The sequence below is a fragment of the Mobula birostris genome, chromosome 6 (genome assembly GCF_030028105.1).
Source record: "Mobula birostris isolate sMobBir1 chromosome 6, sMobBir1.hap1, whole genome shotgun sequence".
NCBI lineage: Eukaryota > Metazoa > Chordata > Chondrichthyes > Myliobatiformes > Myliobatidae > Mobula > Mobula birostris.
The window spans coordinates 179,097,258-179,112,832 of NC_092375.1; the positions used below are offsets into that span (position 1 = coordinate 179,097,258).

Below are 15,575 nucleotides of genomic sequence, written 5' to 3' on the forward strand. Positions count from 1 at the left end.
GGGAATTAGAGAGGCATGAGAAAGGAGCTGACCAAAGTTGAATGGAAGGGGACTCAATCAGCGATGATGGCTGAACAGCAATGGTTGGAGTTTCTGGTGTTGACAAGGGAAGTCAAAAACAGCATAAGAGCAAGAGAAATGGCATATAATATAGCAAAAAATTAGTGGGAAGTTAGCGGATTGGGAAATTCTAAAAACTAACAGAAGGCAACTGTAAAAAAAAAGCCATGAAGAGTAAAAAGATGAAATACATAGGTTAAGTTAGCCAATAATATATAAGAGGATACGAAAAGATTTTTCAGATATATGAAGAGTAAAAGAGAAAGTTGATATTGGTGCTGATCATGTAAAATTTGATGGCTCATAGAAGATGGAGGATAGTGGTGGATGATTGTTACTCTAGCTGGAGGTCTGTGATCAGTGGTTTTCTGGGTCTTCCTTTGTTGTATAGGCAACTGTTCTTACAGCAGTTTGGGTAAACCTTACAGGATTTACAAATTCCAGAATATTGAGTTACATAATAAAACTTGCTCTGAAGGAGTTTTGATTCATGAATATTAATCTTATTTTAATTTTGTTAAGGTTCCTTGGTTACTCAGTTAATTAAATGTGCACGTGCATTCACACGCGCGCGTATACACACACACACACACACACACACACACACACACACACACACACACACACACACACACACACACACACACGCACGTGTTTGTGGCCTAAGGTAGAAGGAGTCAATTTTAGAAAACATAGCACATTTATTTTTCCTACATTTACACACTTAGTCCAGTGGTCGTGGAGCATACAGATCCCTTCTTTGTAGAGTTTGGCATCTTGGACCTCCAGAAGTGGTTCAGAGCAGGGGTGATTGATAAGTTCTCGGCCTAATGTAGAAGAAGATGAATTATTAACTTCAAACTTTGAACTGCATCCGCATGTAACGAGAGCTGTATTACTCATCTCCTTCTACCTTAGGCCACGAACTTATCAATCACCCTTCATGTATATAATACTTGCACTCACAGTACAGATTGAGTTTAATGAAAGCTGAATTCATTCATGAGGTGGAAATGGATCATCCAGTCTAGAAGTCTGGTGAAGGTTGCTGTAAACACTTCAGCCTCAACTTTTATTTTGCTTCCTCCTGGTAGTTGTTTAATTACTCATAACCAAGACAACATAGTAGACCTATAGACCTCTGACCAAATGTACTGGTTTTGAAATAGCTCAGCTGTTTCCTGCAGACTGTTGCTGGTGCCAGCGGAATAACCCTGTGATGCAGCTTTACAAGGCAAGCACTTTATTATTTACACATTACTGGAGCTCCTGCTGCTATCTCACCTTTCTGCATTTTACTGAATAAGTTTTGCTCTGCTGGCGCAGTGAAACAGAAAGTAACTGGCTGCAGATTATGGTAGAATAAAATACTGCTGCAACTAATGGTCCACAATTTATTATCAAAGTACATATATGTCACCATATACAACCCTGTGATTAAGTTTCTTGTGGACATACTCAATAAATCCATAATAGAATAATAACCATAATAGAATCTATCGAAGACCGCACCAGCTGGGCGTTCAACCAGTGTACAACAGACAACAAGCTGTGCAGATACAAAAAGAATAAATTAGTAATAAATATTGAGAACTTCAGAATCAGATTTAATATCACTAGCATATGTCATGAAATTTGTTAACTTGTGGTAGCAGTACGATGCAATGCGTGATAATAGAGAAAAAGAAAACAGAATTACTGTGTGTGTATTATTTGTATATAAAAATAAAATACGCACACACACACTTGCAAGAAAAAGTTCTAAGTCACAATAAGAGACAAACACAATCTGTCTGAACCAGTAATACACAAACAACTGTACTTTCCATGTCTTTATTGAATACGTTTAATCATTCACAGTTCAGACTGGAAAAAGTATGTGAACCCTTGTATTTAATAACTGGTAGAACCTCCTTTAGCTGCAGTAACCTCCACCAAATGTTTCCCGTATCAGCTGATCAGGCTTGTACAACGGCGAGGAGGAATTTTAGACTATTCCTCCGTACAAAACTGTTTCAGTTCATCAACATTCCTGGGATACCTTGCATGAACAGACCTCTTCAGGTCATGCCACAGTGTCTCAATTGGGTTAAGGTCTGGACTCTGACTTGGCCATTTCAAAACACAAATTTTCTTCTTTTTAAGCCATTCTGTTGTTGATTTACTCTTGTGTTTTGCATCATTGTCTTGTTGCATCATCCAACTTCTAAGCTTCAGACAGATTCTCTTATTGTGGACTGATGAACCGGCAGGGCTTTAGAAATGCTTTTGCAGCCTTTTCCAGCTTTATGCATCTCTACAATTCTTCCAAGGTCCTCTGAAAGTTGTTTTGATAGAGGGATGCTGCACATAAACAGATATTTCTTGAGAAGAGCAGGCTCTGTCAGTAACCTGACCTTGTGTGTCTTTTCTAGGGCAGGGCACCTCTACAACCCACACCTCCAATTTCATCCTATCGATAGGAACACCTGACTCCAAATAACTTTTGTCGAAGGCATTACCCCAGTGATTCACATACTTCTTTTTGAACCTAGACTGTGATTGTTTAAATGGTGTACTCAGTATTGATGAGGAGAAGTGCAATTGTTTGTTATTAGTTTAGGCAAATTGTGTTTGTTTATTATTATGACTTAGATGAAGATCAGACCACATTTTATGAGTAATTAATGCAGAAAACCAGGTAATTGCAAAGGGTTCACAAAAATGGTTATTACAACTAGGGATTTTGATCAGTTCAACTGAGATTTTTTTATTTTTGAGTCACATGCTCCTTTTTTCACACTAGAGCCCAAAAAAGGGGAAAATTCTAAAGCATGGAAAATTAAAAATTCAGGAACTGAAATGTCAGCAGTTCAAAAATATTTTCATTCCCCCCCCCCCCCCTTTGCTCAACTCTTAGTTGAACCACCTCTTGCAGCTATTACAGCCAGTAGTCTTTTTGGATAAGTCCCTATTAGCTTTGCACAATGTGATGGAGCAGGATTTGCACATTTCTCCTTACAAAATTGCTCAAGCTGAGCCAGGTTAGTTTGGTTGTGGCAGAGGACAGCAATCTTGAGGCCTTGCCAGGGATATTCAGTCGGGTTAAGGTCAGGACTCTGACTGGGCTACCCAAGGATGTCAGTTTCCTTCATTTGAAGCCACTCCATGGTTAATCTGGTAGTGTGCTTTGTGTCATCCTGCTGGGAGATGAATTTCCACCCCAGTTAAGCTTTCTGGTAGAGGCTAGCAAGTTTTTATCCAGGATCTCTTCGTGTTTCACAGCATTCATCTTCCCATCCCCCTAACCAGATTTCCAGTCCCTGCTGCTGAAAAGCTCCTCCACCATACTTTACGGAAGGGATGGTGTTGTAAACGTAACTTTGCTAGCTCAACTAATGACAGCACAAAAAGGTCGTTACTTATCTTTTCACCTGTATATTTCTTCGAGCTCAGCCGGCGAGTGAACTTGGACCCGACATCAGGGAGAGAACCTTTCTTATCTCCCCGGCGGTTCTACAAGTTCACTGCCTGATGTCAGAATTGTCAGAAGTTATAAGACCACCGATACAAAAGAACAATCGATTTGATAACCATTCCAGCCAAGTCAATGGACTATTGATACAAAGAACAATCAGTTTGATAACCATTCCGACCAAGTCAATAGACTATTGATACAAGAGTACAATCAATTTGGTAGACACTCCAGCCACCTTAATTAAAGAAAAGAATGTCCTATCTGGTTTGCTGGAGCCACAACTTAATTACGAAGATAAGAACATCCGTGAAAATGATGCTTGAATTAAGAAAGCAATGTTCTGTCTCATTTCCATCAGGTACTGCTTTTTGTCAAAATCAAAAGGTGTGAAAAGCCCAGAGATGCCTTATGTGGATCTGGGCGAACTTTAACCCTTACCTTGCTCCAAAGAAAGCAGCTGTGAGACATTATTCAAATACACTGCAGTCACAGACATAGTCAGTACTGAATCCATTGTTTACAGGAATCTGAGAATCCCCCATTCCCTTAAACTTTATCAGTGTTATCTTGCTAATGTGCAGTATTAGATTTATACCATATGTATCAGTTTAAAAAAATGTATATCCTTGTCCATAAAGACTTTGCAAAGCGCCACTTGGAAGATACTGTAAAGATGTGGAAGGGAGTCTTGTGTTTGGACGAGAATAAAATGGAACTTTTTGGCCTCAACGCTAAGCAGCACCTGTGGTATTAATCTAATACTATGGCAGAGACTGGAAATCTGGTCAGGATTGATGGGAAGTGAATGCTGCTAAACACAGCAAGATCCTGGATAAAAGCCTGCTAGCCTCTGCAGAAAACTAAAACAGGGAAGGAAATATGTCTTCAGTGGGGCAACGACCCAAAGTACACTGTAAGAACAACTATGGAATGGCTTTAGATGAAGAAAATTGATGTCCTTGAGTGGCTTTAACTTGCCTGACCTTAACTAGATGGAACCCCTCCTGCAAGACCTCAAGATTGCTGTCCACTTTTGCTCCCCCAAATAAGCTGGCACAGCTTGAACAGTTTTGCAAGGAAGAATGGGCAAATCTAGCTCCATCACATTGTGCAAAGCTAATAGAGATTTATCCAAAGACTACTGGTTGTAAGAACTGCGAGAGGTGGTTCAACTAATTACTGAGCAGGGAGGCGATGCATACTTTCGAACTGCTGACAGTTCAGTTTTTGAGTTTTAAATTTTTCATGCTTCCCCTGTTTTTTTGAGTTTTACTGTGAAGAAAAAGAAACATGCGATTCACAAATAATAATTCTCAGTTAAATTGATCAAAATCTCTCATTGTAATACCCAAAAGCTTCTATATCTCCTTCCTGATGGCAGCAATGAGAAGAGGGGATGTCTTGGGTGCTGGAGAAGTGGAGAGAGTGAGCAGTTTCAAGTCCCTGGGTGTCAAGATCTCTGAGGACCTAACCTGGTCCCAACATATTGATGTAGTTATAAAGAAGGCAAAACAGTGACTATACTTCACTGGGAGCTTGAAGAGATTTGGTATGTCAATAAAAACACTCAAAAACTTCTATAGATGTACTGTGGAGAGCATTCTGACAGGCTGCATCACTGTCTGGTATGGGGAGGCTACTGCACAGGACCGAAAGAAGTTGCTGAGGGTTGTAAATTAAGTCGGCTCCATCTTGGGTACCAGCCTACAAAGTACCCAGGACTTCAAGGAGCGGTGTCTCAGAAAGGCAGTGTCCATTATTAAGGACCTCCAGCACCCAGGGCATACCCTTGTTACAATCAGTTAGGAGATACAGAAGCCTGAAGGCACACACTCAGCGATTCAGGAACAGCTTCTTCCCCTCTGCCATCCAATTCCTAAATGGACATTGAACCCATGAACACTACCTCACTTACTTAGTATTTGTTATTTCTGTTCTTGCACAATTTTTAATCTGTTCGATATATGTATACTGTAAATGATTTACTTATTTTTCTTCTATATTATGTATTGCATTGAACTGCTGCTGCTTAGTTAACAGATTTCATGGCAGGTGCCGGTGATGATAAACCTGATTCTGATGATGGGCACCACCTTTCTGAGACGCTGCTTCTTCAAGATGGCCTCGATTCTACGGAGGCTAGTGCCCATGATGGAGCTGGCTAATTTTACAATGCTCTGCAGCTTGCTTTGATCCTCTGTAGTAGCCCCCTGCCACTCCCCATACCAGATGATGATGCAGCCAGTTAGAATGAGAGCCACATTTTGAGTGGCTGAATGTGTTCTAATCCAGCAGTAATGAAACTAACTGGCACCATAACCTTTATTACAAGGACTTTGAAGGATAAGAGTAAAGAACACATAGCACATTTGTAAAATGCCTTGACATGTGGAGTACTTTTTCCATATAGAACAGAAAATACAACACAGGACCAGGCCCTTTAACCCACTATGTTTGTGCTGATCATGATGCCAGTTTAGACAAATCAATCTGCCTGTACGCAACTAATATCCCTCCACTCCCAGTCTGTCACGTGCTGATACCAATGCCTCTTAAGCATTGTTGTTGTTATCCACTCCCCTTAACACGCACTTCCCCACCCCCAGCAAAGTGTCCAGGCACCTATCACTGTCTGAAAAAACAAACGTACCTTCTTTTATATTTTCTTACACTGACCTTGAATCTATGCGATCTAATTTGCATTCCCACCCTGGGAAAAAGACTAACTATCTGCCCTTATCTGTCTATCCTAATTTGATAAACTTCTGTTAACCTCTCAGCCTCTAAAACTCCAAAGGAAACAACGCAAGTTTGTCCAAATTCTCCTGACAATTAAAATTTCTCTTTAATATGAGATATTAACAGATGGTTATCCTCTCCAATATTCACTCCAGATTTGATTTGAGAATTTAACCTAAAGGAACCCTTAGGAGGTAGGGATAATATGATAGAATTCACCCTGCAGATTGAGATGGAGAAGTTAGAGTCAGATGTATCAGTGTTACAGTGCAGTAAGGGGAATTGGAAAGGATCACTATCAGGGATATCGGCAGAATAGCAATGGTTGGAGTTTCTGGGAGCAATTTGGAAGACAGGATAGATGCATCTCAAAAATGATGTATTCTAAAGGGAGGATGACAACAGTGGCTGATAAGTGAAGTGAAAGACAGCATAAAAGGAAAAGAGAGGGCATATAATATAACAGAAATTAGTGAGAAATTAGAGGATTGGGAAGATTTTAAAAACCAATAGAAGCAACTAAAAAAAACCATATGGAGAGGGAAAAAAAAGGTAAAATATGAAGGTAAGCAAGTCAGTAATATAAAAGAGGATTTCAAAAGCTGTTTTTCCAATATATAAGGAGTAAAATAGAGTCAAGAGTGGATATTGGACCACTGAAAAATGATGCTGGAGAGGTAGTAATGAGGGACAAAGAAATGGCGGATGAATTATAAGTATTTTGCATTAATTTACACTGTGGAAGACACTAGCAGTATGGCAGAAATTTGAGAATGTCAGGCAGCAGAAGTAAGTGTAGTTGCTATTTCTAAAGAGAAGGTGCTTGGAAAGATGAAAGTTCTGAAGGTAGGTAAGTAACCTGGATCCAGATGGATTACACCCCAGGGTTCTAAAATAGGTAGCTGAAGCAATTGTGGCCATTGGTATTGATCTTTCAAGAATCATTAGATTCTGGAATGGTTCTGGAGGACTGGAAAATTGCAAATGTCACTCCACTCTTTAAGATGGGAGGGAGGCAGAAGAAAGGAAATTATAGGCTAGTTAGCTTGCTTCCCTAGTAGGGAAGATGTTAGAGTCCATTATTAAGGATGAGGTTTTGGGGTGCTTGGAGGCACATGATAAAATAGGCCAAAGTCAACATGGTTTTAGTAAGGGGAAATCTTGTCTGACAAGTCTTTTGGAATTCTTTGTGGAAATAACAGGCAGGATAGATAAAGGAGAGTCAGAGGATGTTAGTTACTTGGATTTTCAGAAGGCCTTTGACTAACTACCGCACGTGAGGCTGCTTAATAAGGTAACAGCCTATGGTATTCCGACTGGCTGGAGGCAAAGAGTGGAAATATAGAGGGTCTTTTCTGGTTGACTGCTGGTGACTAGTGGTGTTGCACAGTGATTGATGTTGGGACCACTTCTTTTTCATGTTATTGTCAGTGATTTGGATAACAGAATTGTGAGCTTTGTGGTCAAATTTGCGGACAAAATGAAGATAGGTGGACGTGGAGAAGATGTTTCCTGTAGTGGGGGAGTCTTGGACCAGAGGAAAAACCTCAGAATAGAGGAACATCCATTTAGAAGAGAGATGGAGTTTCTTTAGGTCGGAGGGGAGTGAATCTTTGGAATTATTTGTAGCAGATGGCTACGACATGTAAGTCATTGTGTATATTTACAGTGGGAGAGGCAGCAGAATGGGATTGAGGTATAATGAATCAGCCGTGATAGAATTGCAGAGAGAACTCGATGAGCTGAATGGCCTAATTCTGCTGCCATGTCTAATGGTGTTATGGTCAAAGCTGCCACTTCCTTCTTGCAATGCAGCAACCAAAACTGCACATCATTCTTCAAATGTAGCCTAACAAATCTCTTATAGAGCTGCAACATCACGTGACAATTTTGTTCTCAATACCTCCGATAAAGGCAACTATACCATATGGCTTCTTTACTACCCTATCGGCTCATGTTCATGAAGCTATGGGCTTACACCTTAAGATCCCTCTATACATCAGTGTAGCTAAAAGATTTGCCTTTTGGTCAAGCCAACTTTGTGTACGTAGAAAATAGTCCACATCCTGACTTTTCTATAACACAAAGCTTTGCCACTTGCACATGTGAAGAAATGCAGGTTGATAAGTAATAAGTTAGTAGGAATATAGGGGAAAATGCTCAGCTGACAACAGTCCTACCTAGCACAAAGACTGATGGATGTGGTTTATGGATATCAATCATCTCCAATCCAAGGACATCTCTGCAGTTCTTCAGAAACATGCCCTTATCCTAACCTTCACAAAAAGCTTCATCAATGAACATTCTTCCACCACTTGGTCAATAACAGGAATGTTTGCAGATGACAGGATATTTCAGGATATGACTGACATGCAGTGCTGAAAAGTGGTAATATTTTGTGGTATAGTACTGTGCAAAAGTCTTGTATATCTACACCTAGGGTGCCTAAGACTTTTGCACTGTACTGTAGTAATTTTATGTATTGCATTGTACTGCTGCAGAAAACTAATTTAGTGATATATATATAAGTGATGATAAACATGATTCGGATATGGGTCTCTTGTGGACTAAGGGTGGAAGGGGGCAGAGAGAGGGAAATCATAGTTGGGACAGGGGAGGAAGTAGGCAGCACCAGAGAGATATTCTGTAATAATCAATAAACCAATTGTTTGGAATCAAATAACCTTACCTGGTGTCTCAGGGCTGCATGCGCCCTCATCCATGCTACCCACTGCCCCTAGTACTCCTCTGCCACCAATCCCACACCCCTTACTCGACACTCGCCCTTGCCATTCTCAACATCCTTTGTTCCCACCAGATTTACAGTGGAGCTCTCCGCTCCAGGTTGACAAATACAGTATTGTATATACGTGCATGGTAATGGCCATCACTAATAGGGGAGTCTGAAATACATTCTTCAGCAATCAACGATCTTTTCTCTCTCCTAGTTGAGCAACATTAGCGTCAGAAACTCAGTGAATCCGGCTGCGTATATACTGTGACTACATGAGAGGTACAGACTTGACCTGTTACAAAGGCTGATTCCCTATTACTTTTCCACCATTTACAAGAACAGTTCAGCTGTGGTTCAAATTCCAGTTTATTGCCATGGAAAAAGTTAGTTGCATCAGCAGCAGAGTAAATTACATTCATGACAAACATAACATAAACTTAAATTAACATAAAATTATGCATAACTTATGACAAAATAAATATAATGATGTTAGTGCAAGTTGAGAGATAGAGAAAAAAGAAATGTAGTCTGAGGTAGTGTTTGGGGTTTTCAGGTCCGTTCAAGAACCTGATGACAGTGGGGAAGAAGCTATTTTTGAAACTTGAGGTGTGGGTCTTCTGGCTGCAGTGCCACCAGCTTGATGGCGTCATTGAGAATGCTCTTTGTCAACTACAACGCAGCATTCTGTGCCATCATGCCCTCAAAACTAATCAACAAGCTTCAAGTCCTTGACCTCAATACCTCCTTGTGCATTTTGATCCTTGATTTCCTCACTTACAGATCCCAGTCAGTTCAGAGTGGCAACAATATCTTCTCCACAATTTCCATAAGCACCTGTGCACTTGAAAGGCTGTGTGCTTAAGTTGCTGCTCTACTCCCTTTACACTTAAAGACTGCATAACTAAACACAGCTCCAATGTCATATTCAAGTTTGCTGATGACGCCACTGTCGTAGGCTGAATCAACATGTAGGAGAGAGATTGAAAATCTGGTTGAGTGGATCGCAACATCCTCTTATTCAATGTCTGGAAGACCAAAGACCTGATTACTGACTTCGGGAGGAGGAAACCAAAGGTCCATGAGCCAGTCCTTGTCAGAGTATCTGAGGTGGAGAGGGTCAGCAATTTCAAATACAAATTTCAAAGTAAAGTTTTTTCTCAGTGTACATACATGTCACTATATACAAACGTTTGTAAAACCCTGAGGTTCTTTTTCCTGCGGGCATACTTAGCAAATCTATAGAACAGTAACTAAACAGGATTAATGAAACAACATACTGGCAAATGCAAATATAAATAAATAAATAGCGATAAATAAATAGAGCATGATAAAGATAAAGAGTCCTTAAATTGAGACCATTGGTTGTGGGAACGCCAGAAATAGAATGAGTGTAGTTCACACGAGGAATTCTGCAGGTTCCGGAAATTCAAGCAACACACATCAAAGTTACTGGTGAACGCAGCAGGCCAGGCAGCATCTCTAGGAAGAGGTACAGTTGATGTTTCAGGCCGAGACCCTTCATCAGGACCAACTGAAGGAAGAGCTAATAAGAGATTTGAAAGTAATGTGGTTCAAGAGATTTGAACCACAGCTGAATTGTTCTTGTAATCTCTTACTTTCAAATCTCTTACTAGCTCTTACTACCCATCACTTTAAGCATTCATTAATTAGTCCACTTTGTGTATCATCTGTTAAGTGTAGTGCAACAAGGATTCTTGACTAGCACCTGCTCATATAATGTTGAGAAACAGCATGTTATTATCACAGGGTTTGAATCCTATTCAGTGGCATTATGACAATAGCACTTTGAGAGTTGCATTTACTCAAGGATTGCTATAGGTGGATCATATATGCTAACCATTCCAGTCATTTCTGACTGCACCCCCATTCTATAAATTAAAAAGTTCCTAAAGTTATTTTCAGAAAATTTTTAACAATCTTGAATGCAGAAAATTGACAATCTTGTACAATTAATGTTTACCTTATTATTACAGACAAAAGAGCTCCAAAAGTTTCTGAGATGTTCAAGGCTGTTTTGAAAAAAAGTCGTGAAGGTGGAAAAGGGAGTAAGAAAGACCTTGGTATGTAATTGAGCTTTGTTTTTCACTTTGTCAAACAACATGACTAACTAACCCTTTTACATGAACTCAATCCAAGAAAATTAAATCCTGACCACCTTTAAAGTGAGAGGACAGAAAGGAAAAAAATAAATACAGGCTTCTATTTAGATCTTATGAAGAGGTATAGAATCAAGAAGTGATGCTAAAGCTCTGGTAAGGCTGCAGCTAGAATGGTTCAGCTTTGGGAGTATCCGGGATGATGATTATCAGAGACTTTCAGAGTTACATAGGAGATTAATTAAAATAAGGCCATGAGTGTTTTGGCCTTTGAGAATAGACAGAAGTTTCGTTAAAATAAGTGCTACAATAAACTTTTTTAAACAAAAGGATGCATTTTACTTTTTCCAACTGAGGCAGAAATTTAGATCTATCACCAAAGAAATGAGGAATAAAGATTTCTTTCTGCCAAGGGTCATCTTGTTCTGTGCTCTAAAATATGTTGGAATAAGAATATGCAGTTACTTTAAAAAGAAAAGCTAAGAAAGGTAATTACATGGAGTGTAAACTGTAATACATAAAATTTGTAGCACAGTGAATTATTCAAACCAGTTGCTCAATACTAGCATTTATGCTCCCCGTATCTGCACCTGATGAAGGAAAAATTCAGAAGGCTCCTGGTCCAAGATAAGGAATTGGAGGTGGGTAGGTATTTTTATGACATAACGGACCAATGTCCATGTTATAAATTTCTGTGATTGTGCAGTCAGCGAATGTTCTCTTGAATGGCATGAAGTCTCATTACATAATTTTGCTTCATTTGGCATTGAGTTGCTAGTGTAACACGGAAAATCCACTACTGCAGCTGATGCTGCTTCAGTAAAAACAGGGCATCAGATCATTAGGCAAACATTAAAAAGACTTCAAATCCATATGTGGATACCTGCTTGATGCCAAAAATGTAATGTATCATAGAAATGACACCAAGCACTTTTAATGAATACAGACGGTTTAAATAAATAACTTAATACAAACATTTTCACATGTAACTTCAGATTTACCTTTTAAGTTCTTGCAGGTGAATTCTGTAGGAAATTAACAGATCATTTCAACATAGCTGGTTTCAAGTTTTCATAAACAAGTATTGAGATACAGTTTCACTATTGAGGGATGGGTACATTATGTCATAAGTAGAAAGAATAGCTAAGTGATAATAGAGCTGATGGTGCAAAAGTAAAACGTAAAGGTGCAAAGGATATATAAAATTTGTAAATGACAAATGCCAGAACTTTTGATAGAAATGTTTTTAAAAATAATGAGTGATGATTATACATATACAAAACTTCTTTGAATTTGTATGTAGTACTTACTGTTTAGCCTCTGCACTGGAGTTTGGACGCTTGAGGGGCAAACTTGAGTTGGCTGAAGGCATGGTCCACTTTAAATGCTTAAAAGAAATTAAAATTACAACTTGTTTTAATTAAGTTTTTGTGGTGGTTTGGCAAAAGATATCCATGGGAAACACCGTGGAGTTAAATTAATTGTTATAGAATATTTTATGAGTAAGATGATGACATAGTTGCCAAAAAATCTGTACTGACACTGGTCACTGCTCTAAAGAGGTCCTTCTGCAGCTGTACAGGGCCCTGGTGAGACTACACCTGGAGTACTGTGTGCAGTTTTGGTCTCCAAATTTGAGGAAGGACATTCTTGCTATTGAGGGAGTGCGGCGTAGGTTCACAGGGTTAATTCCCAGGATGGCGGGACTGTCATATGTCGAAAGATTGGAGTGACTGGGCTTGTATACTCTGGAATTTAGAAGGCTGAGAGGGGATCTTATTGAAACATATAAGATTATTAAGCGATTGGACACGCTGGAAGCAGGAAGCATGTTCCCGCTGATGGGTGAGTCCAGAACCAGAGGCCACAGTTTAAGAATAAGGGGTAGGCCATTTAGAATGTTGAGGAAAAACTTTTTCACCCAGAGAGTGATGGATATGTGGAATGCTCTGCCCCAGAAAGCTGTGGAGGCCAAGTCTCTGGATGCTTTCAAGAAAGAGATGGATAGAGCTCTTAAAGATAGTGGAATCAAAGGTTATGGGGATAAAACAGGAACTGGATACTGAATGTGGATGATCAGCCATGATCACAGTGAATGGCGGTGCTGGCTCGAAGGGCCAAATGGCCTACTCCTGTACCTATTGTCTATTGTCTATAAAGGTATGTAGATCTTGCTTCTTGCAATATTTTTGTGCACAGCCTCAGTATAGAGGGACATTAACTTAGAATGGAGATCCAGAGAGTGGCGAATTCATTGTCACGGATGACTGTAGATGCAAAGTCATTGGGTTTATTTAAGGCAGAGATTGGTAGATTCTTGATTAGTCAGCACATGAAGAGTCACGGGGAGAAAACGGGAGATTGGAGCTGAGAGGGAAATGGATCAGCCGTGATGAAATGGTGGAGCAGTTCAATGGGCCAAATGGCCTAATTCTGCTCCTATATCTTATGTTCTTGTGTTGACAGAAGATGTTCTGGGTCATGGGGGAAAAACAGCCAAAGAAGTAATTGTTTTCTTTTGTAAATTAATTAATTACTGTTACATTGCTGTCAATGATTAATAATATTTGATTTTTGCATATGTTTTACATATTAGTTTATTTTTTCTACTATTTTACTTGCTAAATGTCTGATTACACTAATCCACAAAGTCAAATCAATGTGATTTTCAGAATTAATTACTTGATTTACAAGATTTGGAATTTTTGTTTCTGAATTTATGATTTTGTACATACTTATCTACAGTTTTTAGTGAAAACAGTTCTACCAGTGGGAGTGAGTGTCTTAAATATTAAAGAAACTTTTGACTGAATCAGGCATCAAGAAAACTATTTAAAACTGAAGTTGATGTGAATTTGTGGGAAAACTAGCTAGAGCTAAATCATACAAAGATCATTGTGATTGGAGCTCTTTCATCTTGGCCATAGAGCTAGCTGCTGACTTCCTTGCATCAGTGTCATTGGCCCAAGTATCTTCAGCTTTATTAAAGGTAAACCTTCCATTATAAGGTTAGGAGTAAGGTTTTTTGCTGTAGATTCCACATTGTTCAATTGATTTGTAACTCTTAAATAAAATGAAGCAGCCCTTACCTACATGTAGCAAAATGGAGAGAAGAGTTAGGCATAAGTAGATAAATGGCACACAAGATTTATGCCACAATTGTGCCAGGCACTAGCTATCCCTAATAAGAATGGGTTTAATCTTCTATCCTGAATCCTCAACAGGGCTCCCTAAAATGTTTCCGCCAAAATGCAAGACATAAGACAGCAGTGTGATGGTACACTTTCCACATGCATGACTGGTTATGCAGACAATTGCACTTAAATTCAAGAACAACCAGGACAGCCCTGTTGATTGGTGGCAGCAGGGTAAATATTCTCTCTGCACAAACTGGCAGCTATGTGTGATGTTGACAGAATTCTTCGCAATTGCTAGCCAAGGTAATGTCCCTACCACCTCTCAATACCACTTCAGGCCACCTCATCTGGATTTGGTATTCATTCAACTTGCCTGGGTGATTGCATCTCAGACAACATTCAAGAAGCTCAATATCATTAAAGTCAGAGCAGCCCATTTCATTCACGTCACATTCATAAGGCTAAATAGTTACTTCCTGCACCATTTCTGTAAGGCAATTACACACTATATTCAAGTGCATTTTGGTTGCATTTCAGTGCTGTATCCACACACAAAACCCATGATCTCCATTCACAAGTTATTCTGATTTGCAAATATAAAGTCACTCTGTCATTGTCACTAGTTCTAAATCTGGAACTCCCTCTGCAATAACACCATGTGGGTCAGGTCAGTGGAAGGTGATTGCAGAAGGCCCACTATTTATCTATTTATTTATTTGTCTGTCTGAGCGAGGAATAGGATGTTCTGAGCCACGCCACCCAGCAATCTCCTAATTTAATACTAGCCTAATCATGGGATAATGTTAAATGACCAATTAACCTTCCAATCAGTGCGTCTTTGGGGTGGGAGGAAACCGAAGCGCTTGGAGGAATCCCACGGAGTTACGGGGAGAACATACAACTCCTTACAGGCAGCAGTGGGAAATGAAACTATGGTCACCAGTACTGTAAAGCTTTGTGCTAACCACTACACTACCATGCTGACTTATTTTGTGATATATCATCAGAAAATCTGGTGTATACTAGCAAGAGGTAATTAAAGTTAGTTTTAATTTTGTTTTCATTCATTCTTTCAAATTGCTGGCAAGGTTTGAGCAGCATTCAGTTTTCTAGTCATATGGGAGAAGATCCCCAATGGACAGAAAGCCATCTTCTACTACTCTTCTTGGCTGCTTCTATTGAAACCACTCTTGATATTAGCTCTGGCCTTCTCTACCTTTTTTGAAATTATTAAAATAATTTATTAATTTCTGCTGACTTATGGGAAACTTCATTCAGTAGTGATATATCTTTCTGCATCACCATTTTAAAATTTACTTTGTGTAATCTCA

At 39.4% G+C, this 15,575-nt stretch overlaps 1 protein-coding gene across 2 annotated transcripts in view; it reads left to right on the forward strand.

Annotated features, from left to right (window-relative positions):
* tanc1a (tetratricopeptide repeat, ankyrin repeat and coiled-coil containing 1a) overlaps positions 1–15,575 on the forward strand; it is a 175,321-nt gene that overhangs the window by 59,473 nt on the left and 100,273 nt on the right. For both annotated transcript variants that reach the window (XM_072261989.1, XM_072261990.1), the window contains one exon: positions 10,985–11,071. In XM_072261989.1, the coding sequence (XP_072118090.1) occupies positions 10,985–11,071 (87 nt within the window). The remainder of the gene's footprint in view (positions 1–10,984; positions 11,072–15,575) is intronic.